The following is a 27,347-nucleotide window of genomic DNA, read 5'->3' as shown; positions in this document are numbered from 1 at the left end:
AGGGTATGTAAATAAACACAAAAAAGGTAGGAACTGGGAGAAGGCAATAAGGACCAGGGGAAGGGAGAAGAACACAAAAAGGTATGAAGACAAGAGAGAAGACAATAAGTAAGGCGTAAGGAGATCAGGACAAAAAAAGGTGGAATTAGGAGAAGATAATATATAGGAGGCAAGGATATGAACACATAAAAGATGGAATTGGAAGAACATAATACGTTAGGAGATCAACACAAAGAGTAGGAATCAGAAGACAATAAGGAAGGGGTATGGACAGCAACACTAAAAAGAATCGAACTGGGAGGAGATAACGTGTAGGGGGTAGGGAGGAGGTCCACACAAACGGCGGTAAGAAGATTAACACAAAAACTTAGGAACATCTGGAGAAGGCAATAAGGTCTGGGGATAAGGGAGAAGAACACAAAAAGGTAGGAATTGGGGAAAGACAACAAGAGGGGGTAAGGAGATCACCATAAAAGGTAGAAATCAGAAGATAATAATGAGGGATAAGGAGATCAACACAAAAAAGATGGGCATTAGAAGATAAAATGTAGGGGGTAAGGAGATCAACACAAAGGGTAAGGATTAGGAGAACGCAATAAAAAGGGGGTAAGGAGGAGATTCACACAAACAGGGGTGGGATTTGAAAAGAAAAGTGAAAATAGTTACAGAGGGAAAGAATTATGTCGACGAGTAAAAAAACAAACATTCAGATGGAACGGATGGGACCTTGGGTATTAGGTAAACATGATAGAAAGGAGAGAATATACTATGGACTTGGAAGGAGAAGAGAGAGTTCGGACTTTGGAAGACAAACCGGAGCATGATCTTGGGACTCGGAAGACTTGAGACAAGGACAAAGATAAAGGTGATGAGAGTTTAGGAGAAGGACAAACCTTTGGGGTTGGGTAAGGGTCTTGATGGGAAATGGTAAGACGAGGGGAAGGCAGATACTTAGGAATTAGGTCACACAGACCAGAACCTGGAATCAAAGGGTTTCGAGTCTCAGGATTAAAAAGAAAGAAAACTAAAGAATGGCTGAAACATAATGGGAATTTAGGAGAAAGACACATATCTGAGAACACAAAGAAAGGGAACAGGCCTTCAAAACAAGGAGCACCTAAGGGTACAAGAAAGGAACAGGAGCAATGGCATAACCATAGCCATAGCAGTTGACATGGCTGCTATGGGGCCTGGGATAGGAGGGGGCCCTATTAGGGGAAGGATGTTAAACTGTGAAGTTTCCAGTATAGGAAGACTGAAGTCAGACCTCAGGTTCCTCCTAGTCATAGACCTTAGCAATGTAGTTGTATTGCCCTCTGAACTCCTCCTACAGACCAAGTGACCCTTGTATGCCTAAAGCCATTAAAAATCTGAGGGTTCTCTTGAGCTTTTAGACTCCCTCAAGAGTTGGTTGTGGCCAGCTCAGTGGATTGCTGTAGGAAAGTCCTGGATTCTTTCTTGGATACACAGAATATAACTGGATATAACATTTATAGGGAAAGTTCATCCAGGAAATATCCGATTGCCTCTCGGGGGATCAGGAAGGATTTTTTTCCCCAGCAGGAGCAAATTGGATCGTGCTTTGCTGGGGTTTTTTCGCCTTCCTCTGGATCAACTGTGGGTATAGGATTATAACTTTTTTTTTTTATTTTTCTATGTTTGAAATGGATGGACTTTGGTCTTTTTTTAGCCAGACTAACTATGTAACTATGTAGCTAAAATTTAAGGACATGACTGCTGAGGGCTGATGTTCTACCAAAAAAGCTAGAATTTAAAGAAGTTTGTATTAGGATTATAGAGTAATTGTGTGCAAAAGCATTAATCATTTTGTCATAATGTAAAATATCATTACAGTTTTTATTATTGTTATTATTATTATTATTGTTATTATTATTATTATTATGAGTACAATTACACCTTTCAACCAAAGCATTCCATAGTGGTGTGCTGACTATGCTGACAGCTCTCCTGCTGCCTGCCCTGGATTTAGGCATATATTATGTTAGGATCAGTGACACATATTGTTACGGTTGACACTACCAGCTGCTACGGATTATGGAGCTGCCCCCCCCCCCCCAAAAAAAAAACAACAAATAGTAGAGGTGTGCAGAAGCACCTATTTAAGGATAAGATGTTCAAGAGGACCTTGTGTGACAATAATGGGTCATAGGATACAAGGGGAGGACCCGTGATTCATCATCTGGTGAGGAATCAAGAGTTTGGACACACAAGAAGGATGGATTGTTGGATCATCAAATGTATAAAAAGGAAAGAGTATTTCTGAAAGGTTAGGATACAGTATCAACTGGAACAAAAATGATGACAAGAATGAAGGAAAGAAGGCTACTCAAGAAGAAAGATAAAATCCTGAGACCAGAGAAGATCAACACCAGGCCACCACACCAAGATAGGAAAATGGAACACAAAGGGACAACGTCTTGTTAGTTAGGAGTAAAAAGGTACAAGGGGGGATTAAGTCGGAGGATTTGTGGGAAGCCAGAGAGGAAATCTGGCATGCAGGAAAAGAGTAAACTCAGAAACCAAGGATGAAGGGAAAAGAGATGGGTACCAAGAGAAGATGAAAACAGAGAAGATGGGGGGTGGCTCTGGGAAGGTGAGAGAAGAAGCTAGAAAAGTGGAACTTGGGGTATTAGGAACTTGAGTAGTAAGAGGGAAAAGAATGAAGTACTTTGGGGTGTTGGTAGATACAAGTTGGGAATTCGGAGCACATCGGGTGTTAGGAACTTGAGAAGTATGTGGGAAGAGAATGGAGCACTTTGGGGTGTTAGCACAAACGAGCTGGGAATTTGGAACACATCTGGGTATTATGAATTTGAGTAGTAAGAGGAAATGGAATGGAGCACTATGGGGTGTTAGCACGCACAAGTTGTAAATTTGGAACACATCGGGTAGTAGGAACTTGAGTAGTACATGGAAAGAGAGTGGAGCACTTTGGGGTGTTGGTAGATACAAGCTGTGAATTTGGATCACATCGAATGTTAGGAACTTGAGCAGTATGTGGTAAGAGAATGGAGGAATTTGGGGTGTTAGCACAAACAAGTTGGGAATTTGGGACACATCTGGTACTGGGAACCTGAGTAGTAGGACGGAAGACAGTGAATCACTTTGTGTGTTAGCACACACGAGTTGTGAATTGGGAACACTTTGGGTATTTGAAACTTTGGGGTGTAAGAACACACAAGTTGAGAATTTGAAACACATTGGGCATCATGAATTCAAGTAGTAAGGGGGAATAGAATGGACCACTATGAGGTGTTAGCACGCACAATTTGGGAATGTGGAACACATCGGGCATTAGGAACATGAGTAGTACATGGGAAGAGAGTGAAGCATTTTGGGGTGTTAGCAAGGACAAGTTCGAAATTTGGAACTCATCAGGTATTAGGAACTTGAGAAGTATGTGGAAAGAGAGTGGAGCACTTTGGAGTGTTGGTAGATACAAGTTGGAAATTTGGAGCACTTTGGGTGGTAGGAACTTGAGTAGTATATGGGAATAAAACAGAGCACTTTGGGGTGTTAGCACAAATGAGTTGGGAATTTGGAACTCATCTGGTACTGGGAATATGAGTAGAAGAGGGGAAGAGAGTGGAACCCTGTGGGGTGTTAGCACACATAAGTTGTTAATTTGGAACACATCTGGTGCTGGGAGCCTGAGTAGTAGGAGGGAAGAGAGTGAAGCACTTTGGGGAGTTAGCACACACAACACACAAGCTGTTAATCTGGAACACATTGGGTATTTGAAACTTTGGGGTGTAAGAATATACAAGTTGGGATTTTGAAACACATTGGGCATTATGAATTTGAGTTGGGAAGAGAATCAAGCACTTGGGAAATGGAGGGAGCACTATGGGGTGTTAACACGTAAAAGTTGGGAATATGGAACATATCGGGTATTCGGAACCTGAGTAGCGGTTGGAAGAGCACTTTATGATGTTAGCACACACAATTTATGAATTTGGAAAACATCAGGTACTGGGAAATTCAGTAATAGAAGGGAAGGGAGCACGTTGAGGTGTTAGCACACACAACTTAGTCATTTGGAACACAATGAGCAGTGGGAACCTGAGTTGTAGGAGGGAAGAGAAAGCAACACTTTGGGGAGTTAGCACACACAATTTGTGAATTTGGAATAGATTGGGTATTAGGGACCTGAGTAGTAAGAGGAATGGGATTGGAGCGCTGTGGGGAGTTAGCAAACACAGTTGTCAATTTGGAACACATCGGGTATTTGGAGTTTTGGGTTGTTAGAACATACAAGTTGGAAATTGGAAACATATCAAGTATTGTGAATTTGAGAAGTAAGAGAAAAGGGATTAAAGCACTTTGGTGTGCTAGGACACACAAGTTGGGAATCTGAAACACATCAGGTATTATGAGTTTGAGTGGAACGTGAGAAAAGAATTGAGAATATCGGGGTGTTAGCACACACAAGTTGGGAATTTGGAATAGATTGGGTAGTAGGAACTTGAGTACTACGAGGAATGGGATTGGAGAGCTTTGGGGTGTTAGCACACACAAGTTGGGAATTTGGAATAGATTGGGTATTAGGAACTTGAGCAGTAAGAGGAATGGGATTGGAGAGCTTTGGGGAGTTAGCATACACAGTTGTCAATTTGGAACACATCGGGTATTTGGAGTTTTGGGATGTTAGAACATACAAGTTGGGAATCTGAAACACATCGGGTATTATGAGTTTGAGTGGAACGTGAGAAAGGAATTGAGAACTTTGGGGTGTTAGCACATACAAGTTGGCAATTTCGAATAGATTGGGTATTAGGAACTTGAGTAGTAAGAAGGAAAGAAATGGAGAACTTTGGGTTGGAGAACATACAGAAGGTGGGGATTTAAAACACATCGGGTATAAAGAACGTGAGTAGAAAGCGAGAAGGGAATGGAGCAGCTTGGGGTGTTAGCACACATACAAGTTGGGAACACGTTAGGAACATGAGTAGTAAGAGGGAAGGGAATGGGGAATTTGGGGGGTTAGCACACACAAGTTGGGAATTTGGAACACACAAGGGAATGAGGACTTAAGGAGGAGATTAGAATGGAAAGAACGGAAGAATTTGGGAATCTGGAAGACATGGGGTCGAAGGATTTCGGGCACTAGGAGAAAACCAAAGTAAAAGGGGAAGAAGATACAAAAGGATAAAAAATAAAGAAAATGACATAAAGGTGGGAAGGTAAAGGGAAGGGAGACAAAGTTTTTTGCAGGACGGGAGACATAGGAACACAGAGGAGGATACCACATTACTTGTCTGATTTAACCCCTTAATTACCATAGTAGCGCAGGGCGTACAAACCAGCCATTGTCATGTACACACGCACACTTAAGATATAAAAAAAATATATATATATTTGGTTGATATATATATACACCGCTTCTGGTGGCTCCTCTGGAGACCGTCTTTCATTGAGGGGATCAGAGAAGGCAGGAACAGGGAAGGGAAGGAGTGTGAAAGTGATGAAGGGGTCCCACTTTATCCCACATGGTGATAACACAGGGGGGGGGGGTCCTCCGAGGAGGTGACAGAGGGGTACAGACAGGAGGAGGAGTGACAGGATCTGTGAGGTGGTAGTAGGCATTACGGGCAGGGTGACGGGCGGGTGGGCAGGCAGGCGGGTGGTGGTAGGTTGTGAGGGGGCAGGAAGATCTATTGCTGGATTATACTTGCCCTTAGTTTTCTTGTTTGGATCTGTGAAAATCCACCAGAGAGCCAGAAAAACAACACAAAGAAAAAGAACACAAAAGAAAAAAGGAGGAACGGGTGGAAAGGAGGAGCCATTACAAACAATATTTTATTCAAGAGCGGATTGAATAAAAATATTGTATTTCATAATTGTACTGAAAACCAAAAACTGAATAGAAAATAAATCTTGCAAGAAACACCATGAAACATAAGCAGCAAACGAGAAATGGCAAGAAAAGAAAGAGAGAGAGAGAAGGAAAGAAAGAGAGAAAGAAAGAGAGAAAGAAAGAAAGAGAGAAAGAGAGCAAGAAATAGAGAAAAGAAAAAAGAGAGCGAAAGAGATACATAGAGGGAGAGAGAAAAAGAGAAAGAGAGAGATGGAAAGAATGAGAGAAAAAGAGAAAGAAATACATGGATAGATGGAGAGAGAAAAAATGACAGAAAAGAAGAGAGGAATAAAAAGATACATATAGTGGAGAGACAATAAAGGAGAGGAAAAGAGAATAAAAGAGAGAAAGGGAAGGAAAGGAAAGGAAAGGAAGGAAGGAAGGAAGGAAGGAAGGAAGGAAGGAAGGAAGGAAGGAAGGAAGGAAGGAAGGAAGGAAGGAAGGAAGGAAGGAAGGAAAAAGAAGCAAATCAGAAAGGAGGAGAAAGAAAGGAACAAGTAAAAGAATGCAGAGAAAGGAAAAGAAAGGAGAGCAGAAGAAAAGGGAAGAAGGAATGAATGCAAGAAGGGAAAGAAGGAAAGGGAGAGTAAAGTGATGACAGATGGGAAGGAAAAAAGAAAGAAATGAAAAAAGAAAGGAAGGAATAAAGAAGGAAAAGGCAGAAAAATGAAGTGAAGGAAGAAGGAAAAGAGTTAGGAAAGAAGAGGGAAAAAAGAAGTGAAGGAATGAAGGAAAGGAAAACAAAAGGAAGGAAAAAGAAGTGAAGATAAAAGGGAAGGAAGGAAACCAGGAAAAAGGAAGATCTGTATAAAGGCAGAAAGAAAGTGAAAACAGAGAAAAGGAAATGAAATAAAAAGATAAGATGTGTATATAAAATCTGCATATCAAGCCAAAACTTCTTTTTTTTTACATTTTGTGTAGACTTTGGTTAAAACCCATCTCAGGTTTATTTGGGAGATTTCCTTTAACTTCCTGTACTGGAGACAAAACACAAAGTGAAAAGAAATCTCAGCTGCCCCCAGAACGAGCGTCCCCATTGGAGCATTTCCTCTGATGATTTCCAGTGACATCTGGATTTTCTACCACTTTCTGTGTTGGTGTTAATGGTGACAAAACAAAAAGAGAAGGTGAATCCACCCAGCGGGGACACAGACAGCCAGAAGAACCTGACAGGGGGTTTAACTCTTCATAGACCATCCAAAGATATAAAAAAGAGATTTGGCTTTAGATACACTTGAGAATGGAAGAAGTGAAGCAAGAAAATGAACAAAAGGAAAATAAGTGAGTTACAGAAGAAGAAAATAAAAAAAAGATAAGAAAAAAGAAATAATGCAAATATGTTTGTCAGAGAAACAGTAATCAGAGGAAGGAAGAGGAAAGAGAATGATAGGAGAAGAGACAGAAAGGAGAAATGAAAAAGTGGAAATAGAGGTAGGATGAGAAGAGGAGAAAGGAAGTGAGGGGAGACAGCAAGATAGAATGGATGAGAGGGAAGAGGCAGGAAGAGAAAAGAGGGAAGAGGCAGAAAGACTGAAGAGAGAAGAGGGAGGAAGAGAGAAGAGGCAGGAAGAGAAAAGAGGGAAGAGGCAGAAAGACTGAAGAGAGAAGAGGCAGGAAGAGAGAAGAGGCAGGAGGAGAGAAGAGGCAGGAAGAGAAAAGAGGGAAGAGGCAGAAAGACTGAAGAGAGAAGAGGGAGGAAGAGAGAAGAGGCAGGAAGAGAAAAGAGGGAAGAGGCAGAAAGACTGAAGAGAGAAGAGGCAGGAAGAGAGAAGAGGGAGGAAGAGAGAAGAGGGAAGAGGCAGAAAGAGGGAAAAGAGAAGAGGCAGGAAGTGGGAAGAGGAAAGAGGTAAAAAGAGGGAAGAGGCAGAAAGAGAGAGGAGAGAAAAGGCAAGAATAGGCAGGAAGTGGGAAGAATCAGGAAGAGGGAAAAGGCAGGAAGAGAGAAGAGGGAAGGGAAAAGGAAGGAAGAGACAAGAAGAAGGAAGAGGCAAGAAGAGGGAAGAGGCAGGAAGAGGGAAGAGGCAGGAAGTGGGAAGAGGAAAGAGGTAAAAAGAGAGAAGAGGGAAGAGGCAGAAAGAGAGAAGAGGGAAAGGCAGGAAGAGAGAAGAGGGAAGAGGCAGGAAGAGGGAAGAGGCAGGAAGTGGGAAGAGGCAGGAAGAGACAAAAAGAAAGAAGAGGCAGAAAGAGGGAAGGGGCAGGAAGAGAAGAGGGAAGAGGCAGGAAGAGACAAAAAGAAAGAAGGAAGAGCCAAGAAGAGGGAAGAGGCAGGAAGAGACAAGAAGAAGAAGGAAGAGGCAAGAAGAGGGAAGAGGCAGAAAGAGGGAAGGGGCAGGAAGAGACAAGAAGAAGAAGAAGGAAGAGGCAAAAAGAGAAAAGAGGCAGGAAGAGACAAGAAGAAGGAAGAGGCAAGAAAAGGGAAGAGGCAGCAAAAGGGCAGAGGAAGGAAAAGGGGGAACGAAGGTCAAAAAGAAAGCAGGAGGCACAAAGAAAATGGGAAGGAAGAGAAGACTAGGAGGAAGAGGAAAGAGGCAGGAAAAGAGAAGGAACAGGAAGTGGGCAGAGGTAGTAAGAAGAAAGAGGCTGGCAGAGTGGACAGGCAGGATGGGAGAATAGAAAGGGAGAGGCAAGAAACAGGAGGAGGAAAGAGGCGTAAAGATTGGACAGACAAGAAGAAGAAGAGAGAGAGACAGAGCAGAGGAAGGAAGGGAGAAGAGACCGGAAGTGGCAGGAGGGGGAAGGGGAGGCAGCAAAAGGAAAGGGGCAGGAAGAGTGGCGAGAGAAGGAGAGTGAAGAGGTGTAAAGAGAGATTAGATAAGTAGATAAAGTCTAGAGAAAGGAAAAGATCAGTAGAAGGAAGAGACAGGAAGAGATCAGCAGAAGGAAGAGATCAGCAGAAGGAAGAGACAGGAAGAGATCAGCAGAAGGAAGAGACAGGAAGAGATCAGCAGAAGGAAGAGACAGGAGCAGCATCTGATCCAGAGATTAATCTGAATGAATCAAACTGAAAGACACTCATCATGATTCCGATGAAAGGAGAAGTCTCATGCACACCTCCCAGGCAGCGAATGTCTGCCAGGCTCTGCATGCTGCGCCAACTTCTGCCCTCACCCCAGACATATCCCTCCCCGCTAAACAATGACAAACCTGGGGGATGGCAGGGGGCAGGCATGAGCCAGGGGGACAGGAAAAGGGGGCTAGTCAGGGGACACACAAGCAAAAGGGAACTTACACTGCACCTGGAGGATCTGATCACTGAGATTAGCACGCAGGTAGTAGGAGCTGTACAGAGGTAAAACCAGACCCAGGCTGCCAGGAACACCAGAGAGAGAGAAGAGAGCGTGGGAGAAAAAAACGGAGAGATGGGGAAGGGGGAGAAGGGGTGAGAGAAGAAGGAAACGAGAAAAGAAAGAAAAGGAAAGAGGAGAAAGGAAAGGAAAGGAGAAAGGAAAGGGGAAAGGAAAGGAGAAAGGAAAGGAGAAAGGAAAGGAGAAAGGAAAGGGGAAAGGAAAGGAAAGGAGAAAGGAAAGGAAAGGAGAAAGGAAAGGAAAGGAGAAAGGAAAGGAAAGGAGAAAGGAAAGGAAAGGAAAGGAGAAAGGAAAGGAAAGGAGAAAGGAAAGGAAAGGAAAGGAGAAAGGAAAGGAAAAGGGAAAGGAGAAAGGAAATGGGAAAGGAAAGGAAAGGAAATGGGAAAGGAAAGGAAAAAGGAGTAAAAAAGAGTAAATGAAAGGGGGGGGAGAAGGAAGGAAGATGGAGAAAGGTGAGGAGGAGAAAGAAAGAAAGAAAGACATGTGAGAGGTGAAGGAAGGACAGAGAAGAGTATGGATGAGGAGGACAGAGAAGAGTAGGGATGAGGAAGACAGCAGAGTGGTGATGAGGATGTGGGAGGGTTGGGGAGGGTCGGTGATGTCAGGAAGGGATGAGAGGAGAAGGAGAATTCCATTACTATCTGTTCACAGCTTAGCAGCCAATTACAGTACACATACACAGACACAACTCACACTGCCCCTCCCCCACATGTTTAAAGGGACCCTGTCAGAATTGCACTTCATAAGTGTCTTTTGTTTTTGAATCCTCATCATCATCATCCTCCTCCTCATCAAATACCCAATACTAATGTCCTCCGCCACAGTGGACTCAGCAGATGGAGAATTCACCGACAACTATATAGAAAACCTGAGGGTACAAGTCACGGCAAGCAGAGCGAATGTAACAATCTCCAGCTCACAGATATTCGCCGTTCTCTGCAGACTATTCCGACAGGCGATTCGTCCCGTGAACCCGCACGTACATTCATTCTGGAGGCATCACAGGATGTCACTAGGTTATTTTCCCTCCAGCTCGAATGTTGATCCCTCACGCAGAATAGGGTGAATCAGGAAAATACCACTTTATGGCCACTAGATGGAGCTGACGATCACAAGAAATAAACAATTCTTTGCTATGACTGTCGGCACCATCTAGTGGCCTTAAGGCTGTATTTTCCCAAACCACTCTTTTGCTATGAATGAATAACATTCGACCCGGTAAGAAAGGAGAATATTAATTGATTTCGCCCCCCCCCATTTGCACAGAACGAATGTACATGCCGTGTCACAGGACGAATATCTCTCTGAAGTACATCCTAAGAAAAAGAGCTCTTCAGCAGTTCACTAATAGGAAAGAATTATTGGCGTCTGGAAGAATATTATAGATCAGGGTCTCCAAACTTTCTAAACAAAGGGCCATTTCACTGTCCTCAAAATTTAGGGGGGCCGGACTAGTGCCAGTGGGAGTAGAAAATGTCCTCGAGTCCAGTGAGAGTAAACAATGTCTTATCTTTGGTGTCAGTGGGAGGAATAGTGCCCCATAATTGGTATCAGTGGGAGGAATAGTGCCCCATCATTGGTGTCAGTGGGAGGAATAGTGCCCCATCATTGGTGTCAGTGGGAGGAATAGTGCCCCATCATTGGTATCAGTGGGAGGAATAGTGCCCCATCATTGGTGTCAGTGGGAGGAATAGTGCCCCATCAATGGTGTCAGTGGGAGGAATAGTGCCCCATCATTGGTATCAGTGGGAGGAATAGTGTCCCATAATTGGTGTCAGTGGGAGGAATAGTGCCCCATCATTGGTGTCAGTGGGAGGAATAGTGCCCAATCATTGGTGTCAGTAGGAGGAATAGTGCCCCATCATTGGTATCAGTGGGAGGAATAGTGCCCCATCATTGGTGTCAGTGGGAGGAATAGTGCCCCATCAATGGTGTCAGTGGGAGGAATAGTGCCCCATCATTGGTGTCAGTGGGAGGAATAGTGCCCCATCATTGGTGTCAGTGGGAGGAATAGTGCCCCATCATTGGTGTCAGTGGGAGGAATAGTGCCCCATCATTGGTGTCAGGGGGAGGAATAGTGCCCCATCATTGGTGTCAGTGGGAGGAATAGTGCCCCATCATTGGTGTCAGTGGGAGGAATAGTGCCCCATCATTGGTGTCAGTGGGAGGAATAGTGCCCATCATTGGTGTCAGTGGGAGGAATAGTGCCCCATCATTGGTGTCAGTGGGAGGAATAGTGCCCATCATTGGTATCAGTGGGAGGAATAGTGCCCCATCATTGGTGTCAGTGGGAGGAATAGCGCCCCATCATTGGTGTCAGTGGGAGGAATAGTGCCCATCATTGGTGTCAGTGGGAGGAATAGTGTCTCATCATTGGTGTCAGTGGGAGGAATAGCGCCCCCACTATTGGTGTCAGTGGGAGGAATAGAACCCCATCATTGGTGTCAGTGGGAGGAATAGCGCCCCCACTATTGGTGTCAGTGGGAGGAATAGTGCCCCAAGGGCCGGATAAAGACAAGTAAAGGGCCACAGTTTGGAGACCCCTGTAACAGAGTAATAATAAATTCCCACGCCTGCGGCCCTTGGATATAATCATCTGCAGAGTCCAGAGCTGAACAAGAAGGCAGGAATGACCAGTGCTGATTACAGCTCCATCAGAAAACGAATTTCAGTTTTGATGACAGGGTCCCTGTAAAGCGTCGGGGGAGGGGCCACACCTAAATATTATAAATCATTAATAAATGACGACATCCATGATGGAGCTACGCGTGAGATCCACACAATTCAAATCTTCGATTATTCCCTCTGGGGTCAAATGATAAAACATCAGCTGGACGAACACACATTCCATGCAGGCCGGACAAATCCCCTCCCCCAATAGAATATTTCCTGCGATCGTCAGCTCCATCTGGTGGCCGAAACACAGTAATAGTTTTCTTGAAATACCTCAATAAGAAAAAAAAATGAAGCACATTTTTGGCCACTAGGTGGAGCTGATGATCGAAGGAATTCATCTATTGCAGAAATTATGGGAAAAATGCGTTCAGCCGCGACGTTCGTCCAACGAGCGATTTATAAATAGATCCCTTGGTGCCACATTAGTCTGTACATGAGAGATCAGCAGTAGAATGAAGTAACTGATCTCCTCTGCCCAGCCACACATGGGCACAGAGTGTGCGCATCTAGGGTCGGGCGCCCCATGAATGCGCAGGCAACCTACACCCAGCCATCTACAGCCACTTATTATGGAGGTACGAGTCGCCGCTCTCCCAGCCCCGATCCACGTAGGTGTATGCAACGGCCTCAGCCAGCGCTGCTCCACTGACCCCGACAGGACGCGTTTCGTCCCGCCCACCAGGGCTCATTCATAGACCTCTATAACCAATCCTCCGGTGGGCGGGGCAAAACGCATCAGGCGGCGTGGTCTAGACATGTGCACAATGAAAAACTTTGTCTCGTTTCCTTGACTCATTTCGTTTCGTTCGATTAGTAAATTCGTTTAATTCCTTTTTTGGAATTCGTTTAGTTTATTCAAATTCATCTGAATTTGAAATTTCGAAAATTATTCCAACGGATTCGGAAATATTTCTAACGTCGCAATTAATCATCCGCAATCCGTCATCTGCAATCCATCATCCGCAATCCGTCATCTGCAATCCGTCATCCGCAATCCGTCATCCGCAATCCGTCATCTGCAATCCGTCATCTGCAATCCGTCATCCGCAATCCGTCATCCGCAATCCATCACCCGCAATCCATCATCCGCAATCCGTCATCCGCAATCCGTCATCCGCAATCCGTCATCCGCAATCCATCACCCGCAATCCATCACCCGCAATCCGTCATCCGCAATCCGTCATCCGCAATCCGTAATCCACCATCCGCAGTCCATCATCCGCATTCCATCATCCGCAATCCACCATCCGCAGTCCATCATCCGCAGTCCATCATCCGCAGTCCATCATCCGCAATCCGCCATCCGCAATCCGCCATCCGCAATCCGTCATCCGCAATCCATCATCCGCATTCCGTCATCCGCATTCCGTCATCCGCAATCCGTCATCCGCATTCCATCATCCGCAATCCATCATCCGCATTCCATCATCCGCAATCCATCATCCGCAATCCATCATCCGCAATCCATCATCCGCAATCCATCATCCGCAATCCATCATCCGCATTCCATCATCCGCAATCCATCATCCGCAATCCATCATCCGCAATCCATCATCCGCAATCCATCATCCGCAATCCATCATCCGCAATCCATCATCCGCAATCCACCATCCGCAGTCCATCATCCGCAGTCCATCATCCGCATTCCATCATCCGCAGTCCACCATCCGCAGTCCATCATCCGCAGTCCATCATCCGCAGTCCATCATCCGCAATCCACCATCCGCAATCCGCCATCCGTCATCCGCAATCCATCATCCGCATTCCATCATCCGCATTCCGTCATCCGCAATCCGTCATCCGCATTCCATCATCCGCAATCCATCATCCGCAATCCGTCATCCGCATTCCATCATCCGCAATCCATCATCCGCATTCCATCATCCGCATTCCATCATCCGCATTCCATCACCCGCAATCCGTCATCCGCAATCCATCATCCGCAATCCATCATCCGCAATCCATCATCCGCATTCCATCACCCGCAATCCATCATCCGCATTCCATCATCCGCAATCCATCATCCGCATTCCATCATCCGCATTCCATCATCCGCAATCCATCATCCGCAATCCATCATCCGCAGTCCATCATCCGCAATCCATCATCCGCATTCCATCACCCGCAATCCATCATCCGCAATCCATCATCCGCAGTCCATCATCCGCAATCCATCATCCGCAGTCCATCACCCGCAATCCATCATCCGCATTCCATCATCCGCAATCCATCATCCGCATTCCATCATCCGCAATCCATCATCCGCAATCCATCATCTGCAATCCACGTGTGTTTCTGGAGGTATACCGGGCGATAGGAAGAGTTGCGCGACCATATTGGAAATTTCTATTTCAGCAGAATTTTCACAGTGCCTTCGTTGATCACGACTCACTTCACCATAGCGCAGCTCACAATGTTTTGTAAAGTATTTTATTCTTTTCTAATCTATTCTGTACTTTTCTATTATTTTATATTTTATTTTTTATTTTATATTCTATTCTCATGTATTCTGTTCGAATTCAAAGTCATTCTACTTAAAATTTGACTTTTCGGAAGGCAGTTATATTCTATTCTATTCTTTGATTCTCTATTCTAATATTTTCTATTCTATTCTAATTGATTTTATTCCTTTATTTTTTGTTCTAATTTTTGCTGTTTTACTCTATTATTTTCTGTTCTATTCTTTGATTTTCCATTCTAATGGATTCTATTCCTTTATTTTCTATACTATTTTCCTCTGTTTTACTTTATTATTTTTTATTCTATTCTTTGATTTTCTATTCTAAGCTTTTGTATTCTATTCTATTCTGTTATTTTCTATTCTAATATTTTTCTATTCTATTCTAATACATTCTATTTTTTTCTATTCCTTTATTTTCTATTCTATTTTGTTCTGTTTTACTTGAATATTTTCTGCTGTATTATGTTCTATTCCTTTATTTTTTATTCTATTTTCCTGTTTTACTTTATTATTTTTTATTCTATTCTTTGATTTTCTATTCTAAGCTTTTCTACTCTATTTTGCTCTATTTTACTCAAATATTTTTTATTCTATTCTTTTATTTTCTGTTCTAAGCTTTTGTATTCTATTCTTTGATTTTCTATTCTAATGCATTCTATTTTTTTCTATTCCTTTATTTTTTATTCTATTTTTCTCTGTTTTACTCCATTATTTTTTATTCTATTCTTTGATTTTCTATTTTAATCTTTTCTATTCTATTCTAATGGATTCTATTTTTTTCTATTCCTTTATTTTGTATTCTATTTTGCTCTGTTTTACTCTATTATTTTCTATTCTAATCTTTGATTTTCTATTCTATTGGATTTTATTATTTTCTATTCTGTTTTGTGTTACTGAAATATTTTCTACTGAATTCTGTTCTATTCCTTTTTTTTTATTCTATTTTTCTCTGTTTTACACTATTATTTTTTATTCTATTCTTTGATTTTCTATTCTAATCTTTTCTATGCTTTTATTTTCTATTCTGTTTTACGCTATTATTTTCTACTGTATTCTGTTCTATTCTCTTATTTTCTATTCTGCTCTTTTTTCCTCTATTATTTTCTATTATTTTATTCTCTATTATATTTCTTTCTTTTCTTTTCTATTTTATTCAATTCTTGTTTTCAAATTCAAATTGACTTTCAAATTTGAATTTGATTTCAAAGTGGAATCAATTTGAATTTCAGCCGAACTTTGTTTCGTGATTTCAGATCCGCTTAATTTCATTACTATTGTAATTCGGAATCCCCGAGTAATGGAAAATTTGCCCGAATTTTGATCTGACACAAAACGAACTGCACATGTCTAGCGTGGTCAGTGGAGCAGCGCTGGCTGAGGCTGCCACATACACCTACATGGATCAGGCTGGGCGAGCGGCGTCTCATACTTCCACTGCCGGAACCCCTAGTCCTGGGCCCTGCACTGCACTTCTACCTTTGAGTGGCACTATATCGTCCCACATTCATTAATACGGTTGGCGGTACGCGGTAGCTGCGTCTCTTAGGCGCCGAAATACGCCGTAATTTGCTTTGTGCGGCTATTTCAGAGGTCGTTTGGCAATTTTTTGTTCCATTTTAATCTATTTAGTAGACGTAAACCCGATTAGTAAAACCTCCTGGAAGCTTCAACATGTTCCGGTGACTTCAGAAGTCACTTCCAATCTGTTTAAGGGGCTCATTTACCTCATTTGCGTTAAGGCAGCCTATTGAAACGAATGGGCTGCCAACGCCTCCCAATGTGCTAGAAGCCAGAGCTGATTAGGTGTGGCCCCTTGCAGCTGTCAGGGGCCACAGCTGAGGCTCCCTATTCCTCATGAGTTGACCACCGCTGGCCTACTGGATCACCACTAGAGACAGTTCCAGCAATAGTCCAGAAGGTGGCAGTAAAATACAAGAGCTCGCAGACAGCGGAGGATTCTGGGAGTGCAGCTAAATGCTGGCGTGCATACAATACGCCTCGCCAAATTGGTTTGACCCTCCGCGAGCGTCATTCTCTACACTCCCCAGAAATGCGAATCCTTTCAAGCGATACGTGAGACGGACGTCTTTCTTACCTGTAATTTGTACTGTGAATTGGCGCATATGTGTACGTTCGGTCAGCTTCATCGATGTATCTCTGGAAAAGAAGATACGTGAAAATAGCATCGAGAACACATACCGGCTCTGGGCATTGTGGTGGGCACCGGGCATTGTAGAGGGCACCCACTCTGGACATTGTGGTGGGCACCGGCTCTGGGCATTGTGGAGGGCACCGGCTCTGGGCATTGTGGTGGGCACCTGCTCTGGGCATTGTGGAGGGCACCGGCTCTGGGCATTGTGGAAGGTACCGGCTCTGGGCATTGTGGAGGGCACCGGCTCTGGGCATTGTGGCGGGCACCGGCTCTGGGCACTGTAGTGGGCACCCGCTCTGGGCATTGTAGTGGGCACTGGCTTTGGGCATTGTAGTGGGCACCTGCTCTAGGTATTGTAGCGGGCAACGGCTCTGGGCATTGTGGAGGGCACCGGCTCTGGGTATTGTGGTGGGCACCCGCTCTGGGCATTGTGGAAGTCACCCGCTCTGGGCATTGTGGCGGGCACCGGCTCTGGGCATTGTAGTGGGCACCAGCTCTGGGCATTGTAGTGGGCACCCACTCTGGGCATTGTGGTGGGCACTGGATCTAGGCATTGTGGAGGGCACCGGCTCTGGGTATTGTAGTGGGCACCGGCTCTGGGCACTGGCTATGGGCATTGTGGCGGTCACCCGCTCTGGGCATTGTGGCAGGCACCCGCTCTGGGCATTGTGGCGGGCACCCACTCTGGGCGTTGTGGTGGGCACCCGCTCTGGGCATTGTGGCGGTCACCGGCTCTGGGCATTGTGGTGGGCACCCACTCTGGGCATTGTGGTGGGCACCGGCTTTGGGCATTGTGGCGGTCACCCGCTCTGGGCATTGTGGTGGGCACCCGCTCTGGGCATTGTGGCGGTCACCGGCTCTGGGCATTGTGGTGGGCACCCACTCTGGGCATTGTGGTGGGCACCGGCTTTGGGCATTGTGGCGGTCACCCGCTCTGGGCATTGTGGCAGGCACCCGCTCTGGGCATTGTGGCAGGCACCCACTCTGGGCATTGTGGTGGGCACCCACTCTGGGCATTGTGGTGGGCACCGGCTTTGGGCATTGTGGCGGTCACCCGCTCTGGGCATTGTGGTGGGCACCGGCTCTGGGCATTGTGGTGGGCACCGGCTCTGGGCATTGTGGAGGTCACCCGCTCTGGGCATTGTGGTGGGCACTGGCTCTGGGCATTGTGGTGGTCACCCGCTCTGGGCATTGTGGTGGTCACCCGCTCTGGGCATTGTGGTGGGCACTGGCTCTGGGCATTGTGGTGGTCACCCGCTCTGGGCATTGTGGTGGGCACCCGCTCTGGGCATTGTGGCGGTCACCGGCTCTGGGCATTGTGGTGGGCACCCACTCTGGGCATTGTGGTGGGCACCGGCTTTGGGCATTGTGGCGGTCACCCGCTCTGGGCATTGTGGTGGGCACCCGCTCTGGGCATTGTGGCGGTCACCGGCTCTGGGCATTGTGGTGGGCACCCACTCTGGGCATTGTGGTGGGCACCGGCTTTGGGCATTGTGGCGATCACCCGCTCTGGGCATTGTGGCAGGCACCCGCTCTGGGCATTGTGGCGGGCACCCACTCTGGGCATTGTGGTGGGCACCCACTCTGGGCATTGTGGTGGGCACCGGCTTTGGGCATTGTGGCGGTCACCCGCTCTGGGCATTGTGGTGGGCACCGGCTCTGGGCATTGTGGTGGTCCACCCACATCACACACATTGCATTGCAACTGAAAGGTCTCCTATTTCCACTGATTGCAAAGTGTGTGGACGTTTCTGAAGATCCCCCGCTCATAGCTCATAGCTGGAGGACAAATAATGTTCAGAGGTCCTGAAGGCCCCCTCTATGATGTTCAACAAGGGTCACGGTTTTGGCCCCATCCCTCTCCAAGTCCGGGACAAGGGGTGGGCAGGAGGGGCAGCTGCCCTGGGCACAGTGGTATCACATGAGGTGGGGGGCACTGCATGGAGGGTTCCTACCTACAAGCTGACAGGAGCAGTGACAGCAGGGAGGAGATTTTGGCCGATACATAATGCTCATCTATTTTTTGGGGGGGGTGGTTGGCATCTTCGACACTAGAAGACCTTGTCCTGGCACTGGGCCCATGTGCACGGTGTGCTCCACAGACCAATCACAGCTCCAGAGAGCTCAGCTATACCTCATCCAAGGACTTCACCAGGGTTCGGATGAGCTGATGTCCCTCCATCCCGTCAATCATCCTCCGTCGGATCTAATGAAAGACACAAAGACGAGAAACGGTCACCACAAAGGAAAAAACCACCAATGAAGATGGCTACCAGCAAGGACAGCGAGAGCTTCACCTCTACCTAGTCCACCATAACTGAAGACCAACAGAACTCACGGGGTTCCCAGGCCAGTGTAAGCGTTGCTTTGCTTTCATCCGCTAGTCTGCAGTCTGCACTACACTGAGTACAAAGACAGTTTTCCCAGTTGACCGTCTGGAACCCCATTGGTGGGGGAAGGGGTTGGCATGGCTTACCTACTCTCATGCATGGGCTGTCCCTTGGCATTGGGGATGGTGATAGGACTCTGGAACCGATTTTTGGTTGTTGTCCCTCCTGGTCTGCAGGTATGTTGCCAATTTTATAAAAAAGGAGAATAAAGGAACGTACACTTACCTCCTCCTTATTCTCATCCTCCAACTCGGCGTCCAGGAAGTCCAGAGTCACCGGCTCCTGGAAGTTGATGACCTGCAAATATCGGAGGGAACCGTCCAAATTAAACTGAAGTGTACAAAAGGCAGATCACTCAAAAGAAACCTCTTCCAGAAACCATCCCGCTCCAAATACCCAATCACATGCATGAATACTGTCCCGGATTTGCTGGGACACGCCCACATCTTGTGCCCCAATTGTGCCGGCAATGTCCTAGGATCACAGGATCGACCCCATGTCCCGGGATCACAGGATCGACCCCATGTCCCGGGATCACAGCATCGACCCCATGTCCCGGGATCACAGGATCGACCCCATGTCCCTGGGGTCACAGGATCGACCCCATGTCCCGGGATCACAGGATCGACCCCATGTCCCGGGATCACAGGATCGACCCCATGTCCCAGGATCACAGGATCGACCCCATGTCCCGGGATCACAGCATCGACCCCATGTCCCGGGATCACAGGATCGACCCCATGTCCCGGGATCACAGCATCAACCCCATGTCCCGGGATCACAGGATCGACCCCATGTCCCGGGATCACAGGATCGACCCCATGTCCCGGGATCACAGGATCGACCCCATGTCCCGGGATCACAGGATCGACCCCATGTCCCAGGATCACAGGATCGACCCCATGTCCCAGGATCACAGGATCGACCCCATGTCCCGGGATCACAGCATCAACCCCATGTCCCGGGATCACAGCACCAACCCCATGTCCCGGGATCACAGGATCGACCACATGTCCCAGGATCACAGCACCAACCACATGTCCCGGGATCACAGGATCGACCACATGTCCCAGGATCACAGCACCAACCCCATGTCCCAGGATCACAGGATCGACCCCATGTCCCAGGATCACAGCATGGACCTTATCTGAGTAACAGGAACTGAGTGTGCTACACACACCCAAAAGTACACAGAATGTGTGCAGCACATCCAGTTCTTTAGCCACTCCACCATGTCCCCTCCCCCAATGTCCAGCAATTTAAAGCTCTGAATATTAAGCTGAATGTTGCTGTGTACATACAGACGCTTCAGTGTTTATCGATACAGTTCAGATGAGAAATAGAGAGATACAAAGTAACATTGTTTATAAACATCGATCAGACGGGAGATAGAGAGATACAGAGTAACATTGTTTATAAACATCGATCAGACAGGAGATGGAGAGATACAAAGTAACATTGTTTATAAACATCGATCAGACGGGAGATAGAGAGATACAAAGTAACATTGTTTATAAACATCGATCAGACGGGAGATGGAGAGATACAAAGTAACATTGTTTATAAACATCGATCAGACGGGAGATGGAGAGATACAAAGTAACATTGTTTATAAACATCGATCAGACGGGAGATAGAGATACAAAGTAACATTGTTTATAAACATCAGACGGGAGATAGAGAGATACAAAGTAACATTGTTTATAAACATCGATCAGACGGGAGACAGAGATACAAAGTAACATTGTTTATAAACATCGATCAGACGGGAGATAGAGAGATACAAAGTAACATTGTTTATAAACATCGATCAGATGGGAGATGGAAAGATACAAAGTGACATTGTTTATAAACATCGATCAGACGGGAGATAGAGATACAAAGTAACATTGTTTATAAACATCGATCAGACGGGAGACGGAGAGATACAAAGTAACATTGTTTATAAACATCGATCAGACGGGAGATGGAAAGATACAAAGTAACATTGTTTATATACATCGATCAGACGGGAGACAGAGAGATACAAAGTAACATTGTTTATAAACATCGATCAGACGGGAGATAGAGATACAAAGTAACATTGTTTATAAACATCGATCAGACGGGAGATAGAGAGATACAAAGTAACATTGTTTATAAACATCGATCAGACGGGAGATGGAGAGATACAAAGTAACATTGTTTATAAACATCGATCAGACGGGAGATGGAGAGATACAAAGTAACATTGTTTATAAACATCGATCAGACGGGAGATAGAGATACAAAGTAACATTGTTTATAAACATCAGACGGGAGATAGAGAGATACAAAGTAACATTGTTTATAAACATCGATCAGACGGGAGACAGAGATACAAAGTAACATTGTTTATAAACATCGATCAGACGGGAGATAGAGAGATACAAAGTAACATTGTTTATAAACATCGATCAGATGGGAGATGGAAAGATACAAAGTGACATTGTTTATAAACATCGATCAGACGGGAGATAGAGATACAAAGTAACATTGTTTATAAACATCGATCAGACGGGAGACGGAGAGATACAAAGTAACATTGTTTATAAACATCGATCAGACGGGAGATGGAAAGATACAAAGTAACATTGTTTATATACATCGATCAGACGGGAGACAGAGAGATACAAAGTAACATTGTTTATAAACATCGATCAGACGGGAGATAGAGATACAAAGTAACATTGTTTATAAACATCGATCAGACGGGAGATGAAGAGATACAAAGTAACATTGTTTATAAACATCGATCAGACGGGAGATAGAGATACAAAGTAACATTGTTTATAAACATCAATCAGACGGGAGATAGAGATACAAAGTAACATTGTTTATAAACATCAATCAGACAGGAGATGAAGAGATACAAAGTAACATTGTTTATAAACATCGATCAGACGGGAGATGGAGAGATACAAAGTAACATTGTTTATAAACATCAATCAGACAGGAGATGAAGAGATACAAAGTAACATTGTTTATAAACATCGATCAGACGGGAGATGGAGAGATACAAAGTAACATTGTTTATAAACATCGATCAGACGGGAGATGGAGAGATACAAAGTAACATTGTTTATAAACATCGATCAGACAGGAGATGAAGAGATACAAAGTAACATTGTTTATATACATGGGCCGGACAGAAAGTGGTTAAAATGTTTGTGAGAATTTGTATTACATGGGCAGCTTCTCCTTCCTTCTAACAATGCTGTACGGTGACTGTGCTCTTCTGTTCCTCACCCTCGGTGCAGATTGATCAGCCTCTGTAGTCGGTGTTCACCTTCCGTTCACCGTGGGAAGGTCTTATTTGTGTCAATTAGGTGTAATTTGGTGTCTAACATCTACAGCTTCAGCTCATTCTTAGTGAATCAACTCCTAGGTGACTAACTGATCTTATCTCATCACAGATGCTGCTCACTCTCCCTGACGTACAGCAAAGGAGAACCCATAGCTATGTACACTCACCGGCCACTTTATCAGGTCCACCCTGCTAGTCCCGGGTTGGACCCCCTTTGGCCTTCATTCTTGGTGGCAGAGATCCAACAAGGCGTTGGAAACGTTCCTCAGAGATTTTGGTCCATAGTGACATGATGACATCACGCAGTTGCTGCAGATTTGTCGGCATGTCCACCCCTCTATGACTCCAGTGTCCCCATCTTCTGATGGCTCCTCCCAGCAGGATAATGCTCCATGTCACAAGGCTCCAATCATCTCCAGATGGTTTCTTAAACATGACAATGAGGTCACTGGACTCCAATGGCCTCCACAGTCACCAGATCTCCATCCAATAGAACACCCTTTGGGATGTTGTGGAACGGGAGATTCCTAACATGGATGTGCACATGATGCGAATCTCCCGTTCCACCACATCCCAAAGGGTGCTCTATTGGATGGAGATCTGGTGACTGTGGAGGCCATTTGAGGACAGTGACCTCATTCTCATGTTGGAGATGATTGGAGCTTTGTGACATGGTGCATTATCCTGCTGGGAGGAGCCATCAGAAGATGGGGATAATGGAATCATTAAGGGATGGACATGGTCAGCAACAATACTCAGGTAGGCCGTGGTGTTTAAACGATGCTCAATTGGTACTAAGGGGCCCAAAGTGTGCCAACAAAATACCCCCCACACCAAGACATCACCACCACCAGCCTGAACCATTGATACAAGGCAGGATGGATCCTCCTCACCATGACACCACCAGCCTGAGCCGTTGATACAAGGCAGGATGGATCCCCCACACCATGACACCACCACCAGCCTGAACCGTTGATACAAGGCAGGATGGATCCCCCACACCATGACACCACCACAACCAGCCTGAAGCGTTGATACAAGGCAGGATGGATCCATGACACCACCACAACCAGCCTGAACTATTGATACAAGGCAGGATGGGTCCACCACACCATGACACCACCACAACCAGCCTGAACTATTGATACAAGGCAGGATGGGTCCACCACACCATGACACCACCAGCCTGAGCCGTTGATACAAGGCAGGATGGATCCCCCACACCATGACACCACCACAACCAGCCTGAAGCGTTGATACAAGGCAGGATGGATCCTCCTCACCATGACACCACCAGCCTGAGCCGTTGATACAAGGCAGGATGGATCCCCCACACCATGACACCACCACCAGCCTGAACCGTTGATACAAGGCAGGATGGATCCCCAACACCATGACACCACCACAACCAGCCTGAAGCGTTGATACAAGGCAGGATGGATCCATGACACCACCACAACCAGCCTGAACTATTGATACAAGGCAGGATGGGTCCACCACACCATGACACCACCAGCCTGAACCGTTGATACAAGGCAGGATGGATCCTCCTCACCATGACACCACCAGCCTGAGCCGTTGATACAAGGCAGGATGGATCCATCACACCATGACACCACCACCACCATCCTGAACCATTGATACAAGGCAGGATGGATCCCCCACACCATGACACCACCACAACCAGCCTGAAGCGTTGATACAAGGCAGGATGGATCCATGACACCACCACCACCAGCCTGAACTATTGATACAAGGCATGATGGGTCCATGCTTTCATGTTGTTTACGCAAAATTCTGACCCTACCATCTGAATGCTGTAGCTGAAATCCAGACCCATCAGACCAGGCAACGTTTTTCCAGTCTTCTATTGTCCAATGTTGGTGATCCTGTGCAAATTGCAGCCTCCGTTTCCGATTTTTAGCTGACAGGAGTGTCACCCGGTGTGGTCTTCTGCTGCTGTAGACCATCTGCTTCAAGGTTGGACGTGTTCTGCGTTCAGAGATGGTATTCTGCATACCTTGGGTGTAACGAGGGGGTATTGGAGTTACTGTTGCCTTTTTATCATCTCCAACCAGTCTGCCCATTCTCCTCTGACACCAACAAGGCATTTTCCTCCACACAACTGCCGCTCACTGGATATTTTCTCTTTTTCGGACCATTCTCTGTAAACTCTAGAGATGGTTGTGCGGGAAAATCCCAGGAGATCGGCAGTTTTTGAAATACTCAGCCCGTCTGGCACCAGCAACCATGTCACGTTCAAAGTCACTTAAATCCCCTTTCTTCCCCATTCTGTTTGAACTTCAGCAAGTCGTCTTCACCACATCTAGATGCCTAAATGCATTGAGCTGCTGCCATGCGATTGGCTGATTAGCAGTTTGTGTTACCAAGCCATTGAACAGGCGGACCTCATAAAGGGGCCGGTGAGTGTAGATGGAAATATGGAACGGAAAGAGCGGAAGGTGCAAAAGTCCCATCAGAAACGACTTTCCGGCACATTACAATAATTACTAAAGAAAAGTGAAAACTGCACCAGAAAAAGAAGAAACAGAACATTTCACAGATAATTAACGTCTACCAATCAGAGACGAGGAGTCTTACTTGTGGCTTCAGGTTTGGGTGGAGCAGAACATATCCGTTCAGATCGATGGCAAACATGTATCCATTGGCACCCAACTGAGGAGGGAAACAAAGTGGTTTGGATTTGTTCCGGGAGAGAAACTTCCAATATATAATAATTAGAATACTAAATATAAAATACAATTCATATAAATGCCGCAGGCACCCCCATCCCCCGTCCCCCCATCCCCTGCTCCCATCCCCCCATCCCCCGACCCCCCATTCCCTGTCCCCCCATCCCCTGTACCCCATCCCCTGTACCCCATCCCCGTCCCCCATCCCCCGTCCCCCAGCCAAACATTAACCGGCATTGAATCTCCTCCCATCCAATCCTCAGATCCCAGAACAGCGAGTCCTTTGGCTGAACTTACGCTGTATCTCGGCATCAGCTTCTGGATATCTTCCAGCGCCACATCAATGCCCATCACACCGAGAATGAGCTGGTTCTGCCGACTCTGCAGGTGGGAGACAAATCAAGAGCTGAACAGACATCCGGTGTCTCTAAAGATTTTATTTTTAGTTATGGGTCGAGCGTGACGGGTCAGAACCTCTGGCAGCTTTTATTGCCATCATTGGTGTCAGTGGGAGGTATAGTGTCCCATCATTGGTGTCAGTGGGAGGAATAGTGCCCCATCATTGGTGTCAGTGGGAGGAATAGTGCCCTATCATAGGTGTCAGTGGAGGAATAGTGCCCCATCATTGGTGTCAGTGGGAGGAATAGTCTACCAATCAGAGTGAGGCAAGGGGCTGTGATGCCCCATCATTGGAGTCAGTGGGAGGAATAGTGCCCCATCATTGGTGTCAGTGGGAGGAATAGTGCCCCATCATTGGTGTCAGTGGGAGGAATAGTGCCCCATCATTGGAGTCAGTGGGAGGAATAGTGCCCCATCATTGGTGTCAGTGGGAGGAATAGTGCCCTATCATAGGTGTCAGTGGAGGAATAGTGCCCCATCATTGGTGTCAGTGGGAGGAATAGTCTACCAATCAGAGTGAGGCAAGGGGCTGTGATGCCCCATCATTGGAGTCAGTGGGAGGAATAGTGCCCCATCATTGGTGTCAGTGGGAGGAATAGTGCCCCATCATTGGTGTCAGTGGGAGGAATAGTGCCCCATCATTGGAGTCAGTGGGAGGAATAGTGTCCCATCATTGGTGTCAGTGGGAGGAATAGTGCCCCATCATTGGTGTCAGTGGGAGGAATAGTGCCCCATCATTGGTGTCAGTGGGAGGAATAGTGCCCCATCATTGGTATCAGTGGGAGGAATAGTGTCCCATCATTGGTGTCAGTGGGAGGAATAGTGCCCCATCATTGGTGTCAGTGGGAGGAATAGTGCCCTATCATTGGTGTCAGTGGGAGGAATAGTGCCCCATCATTGGTGTCAGTGGGAGGAATAGTGCCCCATCATTGGTATCAGTGGGAGGAATAGTGCCCCATCATTGGTGTCAGTGGGAGGAATAGTGCCCCATCATTGGTGTCAGTGGGAGGAATAGTGCCCCATCATTGGTGTCAGTGGGAGGAATAGCACCCCATCATTGGTATCAGTGGGAGGAATAGTGCCCCATCATTGGTGTCAGTGGGAGGAATAGTGCCCCATCATTGGTGTCAGTGGGAGGAATAATGCCCCATTCATTGGTGTCAGTGGGAGGAATAGTGCCCCATCATTGGTGTCAGTGGGAGGAATAATGCCCCATTCATTGGTGTCAGTGGGAGGAATAGTGCAAGGGCCAGATAAAGGCAAGCAAAGGGCCACACCTGGCCCACGGAGTTTGGAGACCCCTGATCTAGCCCTTTCCTCTCCAGCCTGACTGACCCCGCCCCCACCCACGCCTTTCATTCATTGGATTTCAGTTCTTTCAATCACGGGGGCTCAGCATCCCATGTGGGCGTTCCCTAGGCAAATATAGCCTGCCTAGGAACGCTCAGATTGACACCCACCCATCAAGGCATTTTGACAGTTGCATAACCCCTCCCACAGCTTGCATCAGGGCTGAGGGTTCTTCAGAGGAGTAGTGAGGCAAGGGGCTGTGATGTTTTCAGAAAGGTATCTACAGCACCCTGCTGGCCCCTCCTACCAGCCATGGTCTGCCTGCATTGCATAGAGAAGAACAGGGGGAAAGAGGAATTTGTCACTTCCTGCTGTGTGTATATATATACAGTTGTGTTCAAAATAATATCCGTGTGTTGACAAAAGTGACTAAAGCTGAAAATCCTTCTAATAGCTTTTATTTCCATCCACACAAATGCATTGGGAACACGACACATTCTATTCCAAATCACAACATGAAGAAAAACACATCAAATTTGTGTTGTTCCTCTAAAAAAAAAAAAAAAAAAAAAAAAAAATAATCTCCGTGTTTGTATTCTTTTTTACAAACTCCAACATTCACTATATAAACTGAGAAATGTTTGAAGATTTTGCTTTCCTTTGAATGACTTCATGAATATTTGGTTGTAGTCGCACTGTTTCTGAGAACTGCTGTACATCTGTGTTGCATGGAGTCCCCCAACTTCTGGCCCCTGTGATCAGGTATTCCAGCCCAGGA

General features: G+C 46.1%; 1 protein-coding gene across 1 annotated transcript in view; it reads right to left on the bottom strand.

Moving 5' to 3' along the window:
* CACNA2D2 (calcium voltage-gated channel auxiliary subunit alpha2delta 2) overlaps nt 1-27,347 on the bottom strand; it is an 87,354-nt gene that overhangs the window by 41,818 nt on the left and 18,189 nt on the right. The window contains exons 6-12 of the mRNA XM_089687145.1: nt 25,178-25,261; nt 24,789-24,863; nt 19,088-19,159; nt 18,607-18,678; nt 16,416-16,477; nt 9,108-9,184; nt 5,697-5,717 (exon numbers count right to left, since the gene is read on the bottom strand). Of these exons, the coding sequence (XP_089543271.1) occupies nt 5,697-5,717; nt 9,108-9,184; nt 16,416-16,477; nt 18,607-18,678; nt 19,088-19,159; nt 24,789-24,863; nt 25,178-25,261 (463 nt within the window). The remainder of the gene's footprint in view (nt 1-5,696; nt 5,718-9,107; nt 9,185-16,415; nt 16,478-18,606; nt 18,679-19,087; nt 19,160-24,788; nt 24,864-25,177; nt 25,262-27,347) is intronic.

The sequence above is a fragment of the Staurois parvus genome, unplaced genomic scaffold (genome assembly GCF_062004578.1).
Source record: "Staurois parvus isolate SC_StPar_1 unplaced genomic scaffold, SC_StPar_1.0 ptg000419l, whole genome shotgun sequence".
Classification (NCBI taxonomy): domain Eukaryota; kingdom Metazoa; phylum Chordata; class Amphibia; order Anura; family Ranidae; genus Staurois; species Staurois parvus.
This window is presented reverse-complemented; position numbering and strand designations above follow the sequence as displayed.